This window comes from Lithobates pipiens, unplaced genomic scaffold (genome assembly GCF_037356315.1).
Source record: "Lithobates pipiens isolate NorthernLeopardFrog02 unplaced genomic scaffold, aLitPip1_a1.2 Scaffold_18, whole genome shotgun sequence".
Taxonomy (NCBI): Eukaryota; Metazoa; Chordata; class Amphibia; order Anura; family Ranidae; genus Lithobates; species Lithobates pipiens.
The window spans coordinates 372,346,737-372,363,652 of NW_027507758.1; the positions used below are offsets into that span (position 1 = coordinate 372,346,737).

General features: G+C 40.5%; 1 protein-coding gene across 1 annotated transcript in view; it reads right to left on the reverse strand.

Moving 5' to 3' along the window:
* The window catches only part of ARMC9 (armadillo repeat containing 9), a gene marked incomplete in the record, with an annotated part of 177,786 nt that overhangs the window by 40,678 nt on the left and 120,192 nt on the right, over positions 1-16,916 (reverse strand). The window contains 6 exon segments of the mRNA XM_077487677.1: positions 6,026-6,116; positions 8,116-8,190; positions 9,214-9,290; positions 9,466-9,605; positions 16,009-16,132; positions 16,418-16,509. Of these exon segments, the coding sequence (XP_077343803.1) occupies positions 6,026-6,116; positions 8,116-8,190; positions 9,214-9,290; positions 9,466-9,605; positions 16,009-16,132; positions 16,418-16,509 (599 nt within the window).

The window sequence follows — 16,916 nt, forward strand, 5'->3', positions numbered from 1 at the left end:
GGATTAACCTAGAACAGCTACATCGTCCAAAGGAGGCGGGGGGGGGGGGGTCCCTCTCCCAAACCCATGGATATACTACATGGCCTCCCAACACATAGCTAGGGTTCTCAGACCCCCCCGATACCCCAGTACTCAATTTGATAGACCCGGAAACACACCTTCTGAAGGCAGAACAGACGGGGAGGTGGAGGAGGGCTTACAGGCGCTGAGATTTGCCAAGTCAAAAAAACTTTTTCCTACGTACAATTTGATGCAAAAAGTGTGGAACAAGGTCAGAGCAATACAGCAGGTAAAGGGCTTTACTAGATATAGTCCCATTTGAGGAAACAAGCTCTACGTGGAACTGGAGAAGTTATAATATAGCAAAAAAATGGCAGAAATATGGCATTACTTACCTGACACAAATATTCAGAGATGGGAAACTGAGTTAATTTACTGATTTACAGTTTGAATTCAACTTACCAGTCTCCATACGATTCTATTATCTCCAGTTCCAACACACAGTAGGGGCCCAAACAAATGGGGATGCATGGATTCAGAATCCCACACCCATTTTTAATTATATAAGCGAAGTATCTACATATAAGGGGTTCATCTCATGTAGCTACTCCATGCTCCTTACCAAAGTTCTCACTGACAATACCGCAGGGCTCATATCTAAGTGGGAGGGGGATATAGGTGCCTTTGAGGAGGATCAATCGGAGGAGGCGCTCTCAGCGATTCCCCTGTGCTCCCTCAATGTAGCCCAAAGATTGTCCCAACTTTACATCCTTCTCTGAGTACATTACACTCCAGCTAGGCTGGCAAGAATGGGGGTAAGAGGATCCCAAATGTAGTAGATGCAAGAGAGACCATGGTGACCTGAACCACATGTTATGGAGGTGCCCCAAATTATACTGCTGAATGTTCCTGGGCTGGCTCCGGTGGATCTTATTATGGACCGGCAGCTGTTGTAAAGGACTAGGTATAGATGGAGCACTGCATAAAGTAGTTAATGCACTCTGTGTAATAAAGACTGTCCAGTACTACTACATGGTATATACTTCTGTATGGTGCAAAACATGTTTTTGCTGCCTTATCTTACTGATTTCTGAATATAAACCCAATTGTGGAGAAAGATTGTAAGACCGTACTGCTTGTAAACATTTTGTAAGCCGTTTGTATGTAATCAATAAAACCCTTTTTGATTTAAAAAAAAAAAATAAATACACAAGCCTCTTATATAGTATTTAGACGTCATCCGATTATCCTGAAATTAGGCTTTCAAGAGGAAGTTATCATTGTCAGCATGCAACAAAAAACGGACTAATTTGCCAAAAATCTATTTTTTTGTTATTTTACACAAAATTGTTTTAATGTGGATAAACTGCAGGGCTTTGATTGCTGGTACTACAGGGGTGCCCACTTCCTTTCCTAGTTACTTGACAATGAACATCTGAAGTCATTTCAGGATTTGCAGAGCAAATTTGATATCCCCTCTTGCAGATTCTTCCCGTTCCTCCAACTCGGTCATGCCCTTCTGACCCAAGCTAAGCAGGCTACTCTTCGACAGGTTAACACTCCACTTATGGATTAGATAGCTACCACTATGGACAAAAAGGGCCTCATGTCCACCCTTTATAGATCTTTATTGACTAGTTCCTTGGGTAGAATACAGCTTCCCAGCAGGAGAGGGTGGGCTACAGTTCTAGCTACCTTAAAAGGAGATTTGGCAGTCTATTCTGGAACAGGTCCCACTAGTGTCCCATTCACCGTCATAATGTTTGTCACAACTCTTTGTTAAAGAGGAAGTAAACCCTAATGGGTTTACATCCTCTTTGATTTCCTGCAAAGGTAAAGCATAATGGACTACTTTGTATCGCATAGTAGTCCATTATGTGTCACTTACCTGACACAGGAGCCAGCGAAGTCACCGCTGTCCCCTGTAGTTCCGAGCATCCATCTTCTTGGTGGGTCTCCCTGCTCCAGAGCTGTGATTCGCTCTAGCAGCGATGAAGTCACTCCCGCGCATGTGCACGGGAGCCGACACTCGCTGCATATCGCCGCGATCTGTGGCTTACCCAGTGCGCCTGCGCACCGCTGTCTATGCGTTGTAGACAGCGGTGGCTGTCTTCAGGTAAATATCTCCTAAACCGTATAGGTTTAGGAGATATTTCTTGGACCTACAGGTAAGCCTTAATCTAGGCTTACCTGTAGGTCAAAGTGGTTTGTAAGGGTTTACAAGCACTTTGAGCATACAGCGTATAGAACGCCGTGTAAATTACATTAATGGAACCGTAGAGAGTGTCCAGACTGTCCCAGATGTGTAGGCCCCTCTGATTTCCTAAATGTGCTCTGGTAGTGCCCCAAACTGGTGCACTATCACTACTATCAATTACTGCTTTTTACCTTATACATAGTACATTCGTACTACAATATTATATAATATATAGGGTATATATATATATATATACATACATATATACATACATACACACACACACACATACATATATATATACACATATACACACACACACACACACACACACACACTTGCCCTATTCCTCCCCCCCCACCCCTATATTGGTTATGACCTCATATAAAGTCCCAAACAATTGTTCTCATTTGAATTACTTGCTTATATGGATTCCAACATAGATGGTGAGTTGGTGGATAGTTATCCGTAGGTTGGTGTATCCAACGGGTTTCGAAATGTGAATGAAAATAATTTCTTCCTCAGGGATTTTTTTTACCACTTCTATTTTTGGCTACATGGGTATCAGTGTTAGACCCCTTTTACACTGAGTCGCTCTAAAAACTGTCCATAAAACATTGGGCCTTTTTGCAGTGCCTTTGAAGCAGTTTTGTAGCTTTTTAGCAGCGCTTTTGCAGCGTTAGCGGTACACTAGAGCCAAGAATAGAGTATGATAAGTGGTAGAAAATCCCTGAGTAAAAATTTTTTTTTTGCCCATATTTCGAAAAAAGCGTTGGATGCCACAACCTATAACTATCCACCAACTCGCCATCTATGGTGGAATCCACATAGGCAAGTAGCTCGAGAATACCACTTTAATGCATCTACAATATATGAAATCATAATGCATCCCAATATACCTAAATTGATGAAAATAGTTTGTTATATGCTGTAAAAATATTTTTGTGATCTTCAAAAACTGCTTATTGTTTTTACATTTTGTCTTTTAATGTGATGAAATAAAACATATATTTTTAATAATGTCTGAACTTCACTTAAAAATCCCAAAAAATGAGGCTACACGTTGTTATCATTTTCAAGGGATGATAACAATTATTACACCCACAACCACAGGAGAGCTTTGTTATTCTACTGGTGTTGTGTTATCGCTACTATTAATCAAGCATTTCAGTCTCTCTTGCACAATGATCCGTACATTAGGATTCTTAGATGCTGAAATATATATGCCTGAAGCCCAGACTGCTGTCTCTCAGTTATTGTTCCTGGCCCGTAAATATATTCGGCTAAAATGGCTTTCGCCATTTCCTCCTACATTTGAGGACTGGTAAACATAGGTTAATTCTACCTTGCTTAAATAAAGGCAAATCATGCGGCAATGAGGCACTCATCACAAGTACAACAAATTATGGGACAGATGACTGCAGATTCCAGGTTTAGCTCCCTTAGCCTTCGTGTCCTTGCAGATTCTACAATGTTGACTGAATCGGGGGTTTAATTAACTAAGCAGTGTCTGGTATGTTGTACTGGCGGATATGGATGGCCAAAGCACACAATGGTTAGGAATGTTCTTTGAGTGATTTTTTTTTTCTCAGATATGGGCTTAGCAGTGATACGGCTCTCTTGTTTATTATTTGTGATGAATAATTGGTGCAAATTTGTTGCTCTTCCTAATGATACACTGGTATCAGGGTTAGACCCCTTTCACACTGAGTCGTTCGAAAATGGTCCATTAAACATGGGCCTTTTTACGGTGCTTTTGCGGCACGCTTCCCGTTCATTTCAATGGACAGGGGCGTTTGAGGCTTTTGTGTGAAAGCATCCACTGAAATGAATGGGAAGCAGTTTTCAGAAACTTTAGCGCAAAAGCACCTCAGTGTGAATGGGGTCTTACGGATACCCCCTTCTTAATTTCAATGTATTATTGATCTCTGGTTATATTGCCAACTATGAGCTTATGTAAAGATGCTAATACTTAATATTTTTACAATGAGAATATACGACTGCTACTGTGCTGAGATCTGTTTAGTTTTTTTATTTCTTTGCAAAACTATAAAAAAAAATAAAATAAAATTTTGAATGATGGGGATTACATTTTTACAGTAGACCAGTATAGTCACTTAAGCAAAACCGCTGACATTATATTGATGAACATTGCATATAGGGTTGCACCGATACTGGCATCGGTGCCGATAACAAGCATTTAGTATCAGTACTAGTTTCATAGTTTCATAGTTTCATAGTTAGTAAGGTTGAATAAAGACACCAGTCCATCCAGTTCAACCTGAGTGAGTGTCTACAATGGACCCTATCCCTGTACATTGCACACTCACATTGGTCCCTACCTTCAAGGCGCCCACAATCCAAGGTCCCCATTCATATACTAGGGCCAATTTTGGACAGAAGCCAATTAACCTACCTGCATGTCTTTGGATTGTGGGAGGAAACTGGAGTACCCAGAGGAAACCCACGCAGGCACAGGGAGAACATGCAAACTCCAGGCAGGTAGTGTTGTGGTTGGGATTTGAACCAGCAACCCTTCTTACTGCTAGGTGAGAGTGCTAACCACTACACCACTGTGCCGCCTAGTATTAGTATTAGTATAAGCATCAGTACAAAATCTCTGATGCTTAATCTGATACCTGTTGTATTGGGCCATGCATCCTCAGTGTTGTGGGCAGCCTCACAGGTGATCGTTGCAGTTACAAGCACTGATCCCCCTGTACAGCCGCTCAATAAAGTAACCGACAGACGCTTCTCCCCCTCACCCTGCTGTCAGCTGCTTTATTGAAAGGCTATACAGATCTGTTAGTATGGAGAGCGGTGGAAGGAGTTGTTATATATGTCATTTACTGGCTCCTTACGGTAATCACTGACTCTGTCCATTCATAGCTGAGCATCGTAAATGGTGTCTCAGTTTATAAATGGAGAGGAGCCTCTGTCTCCTGTCCATTCATCTCCAGTACAGCTGAGGCTGCAGAGAAAGGGACTGGGGAATCTCTGTCCTCGGTCCCTTTGCCTTTCTCAAAAGGGGAGATATCAGGGGTCTGACCTTTCACCAAAGCCTATTAATTCATGTTAAAGGACAACTTTTTTTTTGAGCCAAAGTGAAGTTTCTCTTTACAGCCCCCCGCAACCCCCCCCCCCCCCCAAGTTAGAGTAACCCTTAGGGACAATTACTTATTTCAGTTAGTCAGTTACATGGATCTTTATTGTGTGGTCCTGTTTGTCATGAATGACACAGCCACCCAAAGAACTATTAATGGAACAACAGGGATGAATAAGGCATAAGCATGCTACTTTCAAACAACGGCCATGCAGCGTGCAGCAGGGTCGCACGGTGAGGGTCTGCAGAATGAGGCTGAAGGCTGTATTCTGTTAAATGGCTTTTATTTATTTTTAAAGGGAGTGGAAGGGAGCTTTAAAGAACTACGTCACTAAAAGTGAAGTTGTCCTTTAAGCATGCATATACAGTAAGAAGTTCACTTTATAGATCAGCTCAGTGAGATTAATGAATATCCAGCAGTTTTTATTGTTGCTTCTGAATTTTTCATCACAGCCGAAATCTGAGCAAGTGGAAGCCAAGAGTCAACCTCCAATATTTTTACCTGCATGCCTCCTAATAAAAAGATTACTGTCCTTTGATCAATGCAACCATAATCTGATGAATTTCTCACTGTCTCAGTGAAAACAGTTAGACATTTTATGCCTGCTCAACAATGTTTTAAAGACTGATTTTAGCATGCAAGCAGATACAGGCTGGATCGTTTTCAACTGGAGTATGCGGTTACATCATGACAAGTCAAAAATAGTTTGCATGAGTACACTAACCTGAGTTGAGCTGTCTTATAATAAACTCAATTTGTCGGTTCATATCTGTGTTCCCTTCCTTGATGAAACACCTCAGAATTTCCTGCATGCCCTGTAAGTGAAGGAGACAATTAAAGTGCTCAATTAAAGCAGCTAGCACACCACTGGATACAAAAAAGTAATATGAAATAAACCCCAACCAAAGTGCAGTGATCATAGAACAAAAACAATGCTGCTAGCACGGCACCTGCGTGACCACCCGTGCAAAGCACTGCCGCTTTGGGAACAGGATGTAGGTACACTCACGGGTGAGCAGTGGGAGGAGGCCATGCAGGCCATCACCTACTGTTCACTGAATGTGGTGCAAAAAGTCTCCCAACTTTATATCGCACTGAGAGCGCACTACACACCGGTTAGGCTGTGTAGGATGGGTGGGACGGCTGACCCCCTGTGCGGTAAGTGCAGGCAACACGAGGGGGATCTTATCCACCTCCTGTGGCGTTGCCCGAAGCTCAACAGATATTGGAAGGAGGTAGTGGACACTGTCAATATGGTGTTTCACACGCAGATACCTTTGGATCCCATATGTTGTATTCTAGGGGTACTGGAGGAGGTGGTGTCTTTGGAACCAATCAGGGTGGCAGTCTCCAGGGCGCTATTCCAGGCCAGGAAACTTATTTTGCTGGGCTGGAAATCTGCAGAACCCCCAGCAGTGGCGACCTGGATAACTCATATGGGCAGGACCCTTATCATGGAGAAATACATCTATCAGCACAGGGGATGCCCGGGAAGGTTTGAGCGCCTGTGGTCACATTGGCTGGATACACCTGGGCTAAGTCCAAACGAATTAATATTGTCCAGATTATTGTAAGATGTGTGGCAAAGGGTGGGCAAGGGATGCTTAGCCTGGAAATGTTATACCTGCTGGGGAACTTTGTGCGATTATGGGGCGGAGGGAGGAAGTTCTGGGCTGATGTATTGCCTGTCTGTACATTGACAATTGTGTATCAAGCGGATGTAACTGTGCACTGGAAATTGCTGTATACCTGTAACTTCAATAAACACTTTTTTGATTTAAAAAAAAAATAGAACAAAAACAAAAAACTGATAACAGTCCAAAGTGTGTGTGTGTCTATAATAGAATGTTCATGCAAAAAAAAAAAAAAAAAAAAAAAAAACACTCCACTGTGAATGAAAGATGAAATTATCTTCATTTGGTGTAAAAAAAAAAAAAAAAAAACTCCAAGTGAAAAGAACACACTCCGCGCTGCCACACCAGTGCCCAAGCCAAATCCTTACTGCAACGGTATGACCCTCACAATGAGAATTCATATAGCACTTGATAAGTAGTTAGCCCAGATTCTAGATATTTGATGTTGTCACTTCAAGCCATCATATAGATTGACAGCCACTCAGGGAAATGTGCATGAAAAAATGGAAATACTCCACATAGTATAAAATCAACAGTAATCAATATTTATTAAAACAATGCTACTCGCATGCATAAAAACACAGTGCTGTAACAAGTCAAAATCCCCCAAGAGACTATGCAGATAGCTTCTGTATTTCGCAATGACATCACAAGCGTGGGTATTGTCCTAAATGTTTCATCAAAAATTACATCTTCCGAGTGTGGATTAAAGTGGTGACATCAAAGATGCAGGATCTGAGCAAACCATGTTCTAGTGCTATACGATTTCTCTTTGCCAGGGTCATATCGCCTGCTAAGCCTTTGATTTGAGTACTGGTGTGGGAGCACAGAGAGTTAGTTGTTCTTTTCACTCTGAGGAGTTTTGTTTTTTTACACCATATGAAGATGAATTTTATCTTTACAGTGATATTAAAGGCTTTTTTAATTTTACTTTTACTAACAAACATGTTCTAGTTGCCTGCTCTGCAGTGGTTCTGCACAAGGAACTATGGTAAAGAGGAACTATGGCTTTTTAGTATTTTTTAATCTGCCTGCACTTAAACATTTTAATTGCCTAATGCTATATAATTTACCAATGTAACATACAGTGCTAAGAAATTAACAAACATCACCTAGCAAAATGAGCTAAATTATTCAACAACAGGAACAACGAACCTAGCTTTTTCTATTGAAATCTTACCATTGCTCTGGCTTCCTCTCGTATAACGTTAACAGCGAGGATGCTATAAAGTGCTCCGTTAACATAGGGACGAATCTATAGAAATGTAACAGAAATTGCACAAGTTTACAACCGGAGAAATCCTCATTACGACTTTTTTTTTTATACAAGACTGACAGAAAGATGGGAAGGCTTTTCAAATTCTTCCTGATCACAAGGTGAACTAGATAATAAAGATAACAGTTTTACAGAGAAGTCCCAGTTCTAGCCATAGACCCGATAAGGTAGCTAGATCTGATCTAAAAAAAAAAAAAAAATGCCTCTGCACCGCCTCGCAGGTCCTCATATTCCTGGCAAGAGGTACAGAAGCATGTGTTCGAAAAGAGGGTTTCCGGGAAACATCATAGGAGAGCAGATATGTTGGGATTGTTTTCAGAACACAAACAACCCAAATTTCTAAACAATGGCTTTTTCTCTCTTTTCTATATCTCCTTCTCTTACTTAGTTCCTCTGACCTACCAGGAGGAGTTTTGGTTATGTGAGGACTGCCCTGGGTATTCCACGCCACGTGGGGTGGGGGCAATGACAGCCTCAGCTGTTCTACTGTGAGTGCATGTGCATGACAGTTAAATACTAATATACATGAGGTGGTTTCAGGGTCTCTTTAAAGTGTGCATCAAGTGTGTTTTTTCTTAGTTTGGGATATACAGAGGAAGGCTTAAAAGCCCTGTTGGGTTTTTAATGCTATCCAGTGCTCCTCTAGACAGATTTCCCCTCATTTTCTGTCCTGATGACCTTTGACCAGACAGGAAGAGAAAGTGTCTCATGAAGCAATACAAAGTTGTTGTTTTTTTGCAGAATAAGAATGCTATAACCCATCAGATATTTAATTTCTGTCTGTGTCCCTGTTGCAGATTTTGCCTTACTCCTGTGTCTGGTGAAACCATGCATCCACTTTGTCCTAGGTCTTGTGAGCTATGAGCATAGGATGGAACTCGAATTGATTATGCTCTAAAATAATCTACATTTTTGTATTCGCTAATAGGACAGCTATACTGTATATATTCTACATACACACACACACAAATATACATACATACTTTTTTCTGAGACACATACCTCATGGTTCTCATGACCAAGCAAGTCAGACAGCACTCTGAGAACATGGCTTGCATTTTTGGCACATGCTTTCTTTCCTGTTTATGACAAATGACAAAAAAAAAAAACAAAAAAAAAAAAAAAAAAAAAAAACTCAAAAACGTGTAGGATTACCCAATACATTACAGAAAAAATAACGAACACTGAACTTAATGTCCATAAACAATAATGTGACACATTTATTGTACAGGTATACTATATACAAACACACACCTGCACTACGTAAGCACAGGTTCATAAGCAAGGCCGTAGAGTATGTCACTGTGTAGTCAGACAGATGCTCAGTGTCTTCCAGCTCCTGTACAAGCCAATCCATAAGACCATCCTTTATCATTGCTGACTGCATAGGTCGCCTAGAGGAGAAAGCAACATTAGTATAAATGCAATGATGAGCTACAGTACGTGTCAAAAATACTGTAAATCAGCTGGATTCATGACGAACAACACTTATTCCTCCCACTCAGGGTTACTATCACAGTTCTCCCCAAGGAAGAAAAAGACCTGATGCAATGCGCTAGTTATTACTCTATTCCCCCCCCCCCCCCCCCCCCCACCTATAACATAGGCCTAACATTTTTTACTAACATTTCGGCAAATAGGTTGCTTCCAATAGTTCATAGGACAATACAAAAATGACCACATAGGTTTTGTCCCAAATAGGCAGGCAAAAGATCACATGGACTAGAAACCTCAACATTATCCATATGGCCCAACCTGCTGATACCCTCACCATTCTCCTTTTGTGTTTAATCAAGTAGACTGAGGTTTAATGAAGGCTGTGTTGCAATACATCAAGGTTGGCAGGAAACTAGGGGATTGGTTGGAATAATTATATTCCTACCCTTCTGCAACAGTGACAAGACAGGGGTGCCCTCTATCCCCATACATTTTTATTATTACTTTGAAACCATCACTGTGTCATATTAGAGCCAACCCTAACATTACTGACATTTCCTTTCTGTCTGATCAGCACAAAGTAGTGGGATATACCTATGACTTACTATTTTTCAGTGTCCCCCCCCCCCCCCCCCCCGTTACTGCTCTTATCAATCTTCTTGCTAAGTCTAAACATTACGGTGAACTTTCCCAATTGCAAAATAAACCTCCAAAAACTGGATGCTTTCAACATTAAAGTGTCATGATGATTCCAATAAAACATCTCACTTCCCCTTCTGTTAGGCCCAACACTATATCTCACCTATGCAGGAACTCACCTTATGCATTCCATTAGGGAACTCTTTGCTACTAACTTTCTGACACTCTTAGCCAAAATAAAGACCTCCAAAGATGGTTATCTGGTTCATTCTCTTGGTTTGGGAGTATTGGTATCCTTAAGATCAACATTCTTTCTAGACTCCTTTATCTCCTTCAAACACTGTCTATCTTGGTACTGAGGATATTCTTCAGACACAGTGAGTTTAGTAATTTTCTTTGGGCACAGAAATATCATGCACTCATGATGCAGCCTAAGCCCCTGTACACATGGTCGGAGATTTCCACAACCAAATCCGTCGGATTTTGCCCGTCGGATTTTGTCTGTCGAATCTTGTCTGAAACTGTTGCATACACACGGTCGGACAAAGTTGGCGAAAAATCCGATCTTTCAGAACGTGATGATGTAATTTCGTTACGATGGGACTACATTTAGGCTAGTAGCCAATAGCTTTGATGTAGGATTTTGATCTGAGCATGCGTGGCACTTGGCCCGAACAAAATTCTCTACACATGATCGGAGTATGTCCGACCGGCCCAGTTGGTCGGGAAATATTTCCAACATGTTGGAAAATTGGGTCCGACGGATATTCCGACGGAATCAATCCAATGCATACTACACAAAGTCGGATAATCGGACGACACGGTCGGTCCGATAGGACACATTCCGACGGATTCTCCGACCGTGTGAACAAAGGGCTAAGGAGAGGGGAGAGTTGGGATTCCGTGACCCCTGAAGTGCCACACGGCTGTTCACATGGCGAGAGTCATAGAATGTGTACACGTAGCCTTGATAAGCAATGGATTCAGTTGCAGTATGTGGCATCCAAGATGCCTCAAGTGCCTATCCTGGCTTGGAGAGGAGATTCCAGGATCAGTTTATTGCCAACCATTGAGGTAACACCATCAAGCTCTTACACTCGGGCAAGAGTTACACTTTGAATGATCTATCAACTTCACTCATGAGCTGGGTCCTAGGACATCCCAAATATCTCCCAGGGAACTCACACAAGGCCTTTTTTGTTTGATATGCGGTAGTTTTGCCTAATACACTTCCTAATCTCTAACAGGTTCAGTACACTTTCAAAAATGTGGAGAATAGTAGATCCCTCCATTTCACACTGATGAGTTTTTCCAACTTCTTAATTTCCTGACCAAAACTTGGGGAAAGCGTCATCCCTTTTCCCCTAGGACCAATTTTGAAGAACTGTGTACTGCTTTTTATCCAGTTCAACCCTAACTTTCTATATTGTATACGATGCTCACACACCAGCCATATATGTTCTTGTTGTTCAATCCCATCTGGTGCCCTTACCTGAGGTAAAGAAGCTGTATAAGCTAGTATAAGGACTATTTAAAAGGTTCAGTGCACCCAAAGTAATAATTTAGTTTTTGGTGGATGCTGGAAAATTAAACCACCTGACAGGCTGTGCACTTCAGCTGGATTCTCTGTATTCCTTTTTTTTTTTTTTTTTTAGGTAAGATGACTGCAATGAACACACACACAGATGGCCACAAGTAGAATATAAATTATTGCAGGAGGATCTTGATTTTACAGTATAAATTAAATACAAAAAGCCAGGAACTAAGCCCACCAAGCTACTATTTAGAACGAATATATATTATTTTGGTGAATTGAACCTTTAATGCATGTTTGTGTCCTGGCAATATACTGTATTACTAGGAATTTTATCTTACAAAAAATAATGTGAAAAATCACTGAAGTTATTATCACCTTTAATCATATTTGATTTGTCTATACAAACCTTCATTTTATTATGCCAGGTTTCTTAGTATATTAGCTTTTTATGCAAAAAAAAAAAAAAAAAACGAAAACCCCCCCCCTGAACATAGGATGTCTACTCGAGGTGTGGATGAAGTCCGTTTAATACAAATAACTCTACCAAGGTTGGTCTTTGATAAAAAAAAAAAAAAAAAAAAAAAAAAAAAGGTACATACATATTATATATATATATATATATATATATATATATATATATATATATATATATATATATATATATATATATATATATATATATATATATATACATATATACACACACACACACACACACACACACGTTATTTTAAGCATGAAAAAATATATTTTTTTCTTGTCAAATGACAATAAACCTTTATTTAAATAATCTGTGGTACGATTGTTAAAATCTTGTGCTATTTACAAGTTTACTTTTGTAAATTACTGAGAAGACTGTGTACTGTTCTGCCTACTATAGTGAATACACAAAGAGTAAAATAGAATGTAAGTGGCATTGAACAGTCATCCAGGTACAGCAATGAACAATTATGCCATCTAAACATATGAAGAACAATATCTGACAAAACCCGATCCAGCTGCCATCCTGCTCATAGCTTTGTGTTACAACAGATCATTGTTGGCATATTATTTGACTTTCAGTACAAAAAAATGGTTACACAAAAGAAGTAAACATGAAAAGAAAAATAAATTAATCAGGCGAAAGTATAGTGAATAGTTTAAAAGGGACAATATGTAATGGGGCCATAATTGCAACACAAATATTTTATCAACCCATAATTATATTCTAAATCCTGGGTGACAGCCAGAGTTACATGGTAAGCCCAACTAAAACCAATAAAAGCCTTAAAGCAGCAGTAAATATCCTGCTGTGTCATAATATCCCTCAATTGAAATTTCTGTCCTTGCTGCCTCCTCACTCAACCTGAACTGTAAAAGTTGAAATAGTTGAAGAACAGATGCCAGACCATACAGAGCAAATGCACAGTTTGGCATAATGCAATGATGGGTTGAATAAAAGTAGGAATGAGTGTTCTAAAATAATATGTTCCATTTTTTCGGTATGGTATGAAGACACTGTACGGACTATTGTCGATAACATCTTTAGCATCCTTCCTCTATATTTAAAATATATGTAAAGGAAAAACCTTAATTTTCAGATTTGGATAGAGTGGATGAGGGTTATACCCCCATGTCAGGCTTTTCCTGCTGTCTGTGTTGCCATTAGGGGGATTCACCCTTCTGACCACTGTCAGAGAGACCGAAAGAGATGGTAAATAATTTTAGCGTTGTGACCAGAAAAACATTTGAAGTTAAATTATTTAGTATGGACACCTATTCTAGTGACAACTGTCTAAGCCCTTGTACACACGGTCGGAGATTCCGACAACCAAATCCGACGGATTCTGTCCGAAACGATTGCATACACACGGTCGGACGAAGTTGTCGGAAAATCCAATCGTTCAGAACGGGATGGTGTTATTTCGTTACAACGGGACTATGTTCAGGCTAGTAGCCAATAGCTTTGGTGTAGGAATTTGATCTGAGCATGCGTGGCACTTTGTCCGATCGGAATTCTCTACACATGACGGGGTATGTCCGATCGGACCAGTTTGTCGGAAAATATTTCCAGCAAGTTGGAAAATTTGGTCCGACAGATATTCCGACGGAAACAGTCCGATGCATACCACACACAGTCAGATTATCCGACAAAACGGTCCGATAGGACACATTCCGACGGATTCTCTGACCGTGTGTACAAGGGCTAAGAGGGGAATAATCCTCACTGTGGAAACATTTTTTCTCACTTCTTGTTGCGTCTCCATGACAGGAAAAAGGAATCTCTCTACTAGGATATAGACTTCAAAAAAATAACCCAATTGTTTTGGATAGAGTGGGGAGAGGTTAAAACTACAAAATAGGAATGTTGACTTGCCTGTAACATCCTAATCATGGAGTACAGGACAGCAAGAGTTGTTTTGATAGTTCATGGGTTATACACAGCTACATTCAGAGGATTGGCCATTGGCAAAAAAACCTGCTCTTTTTTTAGTAAGCAATAAGGAGTTATCAAGACACAAGGGGGTTGTCATGTTTTGGGGCAGGACAAAGGGAAGGAAGAACAATGTCCTCATTGAGGTGGAAAGAGACCACCTTAGGTAAGAAAGAATGCTTTGGTCACAAAAACACTTCGTCCTTGTGTAAAACAAGAAAGGGCTCCTTACAGGAATGTGCTGCCAATTCAGAAACATATCTAACAGATGTAATTTCTACCAACAGAGCAACCTTTCAAGTGAGGTCTTCCAACAGAATATCCCTAATTGGTTCAAAGGGAAGTCTCTGAAAAACAAAAAGCACCAGGTTGCGATCCCAAGGTGAAACAGGATGTCCAATTGGAGGATTTATATACTCCACAAAGAAAAGCTTTGAAAAAGCCTACAAGAGGTTTCTGGAATAAAATTAGTTTTTAAAAAATTGTCCCTTGAGGGTACGCGACTAAAGGAAAGCCAAAATATGAATGAGAGTATTCCCTGGAACTTACAGTCTTTGCAGCAGGCAAAGTAAGCATTCCATGTGCGATGGGAAATCTCACAGGCTTTGGATTTTTTATTTATTTTTTGCTCCAAGTAAGGTGCGAATAACAGAGTCCGAAATACCCCAATCCTTTCAGCCATGGGTTTCAACAGCCATGCCACTAAAATGACTGAAAAGCAAGATGGAATTAGGGGCCTTGGACCAGTAGGTCTGGTCTGTTTGGAGGAAGCCAAGGCTCATCTGCAAGTCTGACTGTATATCACGTTCTTCTGGGTCAATTTTAACCGATGGAGGGTCTTCTTTAGAGAGAATGCATAAACTAGCTTCAATTGAGCCCAAGGAATCATCAGAGCATCCACTAAGAAAGGCTAGAGGATCCCTTGTCTTGGCTACAAATTTGTTCAGCTTGTTACTGAACCTGGAGAACCTGGGAGGACAGGACAGAATGTCCACATTTGGTTATTTCTACATTTTGGCAAAGATTCTGAAAGATCTCTGGGTGCAGAGACCACTCCGTGTCTAAGCATTCCACTTGTTCGTTGTGGTTGGCCAAGAGAGCAGGAATGTGAGGTACTACCAAGGAGAGTATGAGACTTTTCTTTCAGGGCAGCATAACTTCAGGTGTCGCCGCTCCCCCCCCACCCAACGGTTAATGTGGGCCACTGCTGTGGCATTCTTGACTTTACCCTGACTTGGTGACCTTGCAGGAGGGAAGCCCAGTGCTGTAAAGACAATCAGATGGCTCTCGATTCCAGGATGTTGATGGGAAGTTTTGACACCTGTGGGGACCAGCTTTCGGACAGTCAGGAACTTGTAAACTCTGCCCAAGGCTGACATCCATTGTCACCACTTTCTATGGCATGTGAAGGAAAGACTTTCCCAATTCTAGGGCAAAATTGGAGATTCACCAAGTCAGGGAGAGCTTTGTTTGGCTGGATAGAAGCACTGGGAGATCTAAAGGTATGTTAAACTGAAAAGATTTGGAGTGAAACTGGGCAAAAGGAACTGCCTCAAAATGAGTCTGCCATCAAGTCCAGAAACTCACGTAAAAGCAAACTGGGGGGTGTAATTTTGACCTGAGGCAGGGGTGGGGAACAACAAGTGGAAGTTTTTTTTTTATCTTAATGCAGGTAAGTTTTAAAATCACTTTAAGATAACATTTTTGGCTACACAAACATTTTACTCTTCACCTAAAAATGAAACCGCTGCACTAATTGTTTGGCTCTTACCTGAGGCTAAGTTTTTGCAGAGAGCCCAGAACATTTTCCTTAGTAATGTAATCCTTCTCCTCTGTCTTGAGCGCTGCTTCCAGTGAGCGCAAAAAGTAAGGATTCGGACTTAGATAAGCCCGGCCTAGAATACAAAGGATAAATATTACTCTCTTATACAGTCATGGTAATTCTCAATAGTCAATATTTTTTTGAAGATGGCATGTTCCTATATGCTCATTCTATGGGTGTATAGCTATGGTGCATCACACTGCATATTCACAAGAATGCGAGAATACAAGTGATCATACACAGCTTTAAATATCATCTATATCAGTAAAAAGTATATACTTATATAAAAAAAAAGTTACTTTCCAGATAAATATATGGAGATACATTTGCCACAGATGAATGTACAGAATCGTCTTACCATCAGATAATGATGCAAATGCATTGATAAGACGAGCTGTGTACTGTCTGACAATCTCGTTTTTGGAGTGAAGCAATTGTAGGACATTTCTCCTATGGAGAGAATAAAAATACAAGAAATTATTTACAGATCTACACATGATATACAGACTGAACCCTATGCCGTGATTGACACCCAATATTTTTTTAATGCTGTTGTAAATGCTAGATTTTATTAGGCTTGGTTTAAATAAAGCAAGCTATAGACTGTGCAAATTTCAGCTAATTCCTAATGAACTAGCTGAAATTTGCTACAGTCACCCCTCTCCCGCCTGCAGCCAGGTACTCTAAAGCCCCAAGACAAAAATCAGCAGAAAATCTGATAGTGTGTATGGGGCTTTAGAGCGGAAGAAACTAAAAGGCTGAAAGAAAAAAAAAAAAACTATTGGTGTATGGTCAGCTTTAGGTGGCTGTTCGCACTGCCCACACACTAAAATCGCAGTAGTTTAATTGTGCGGTCA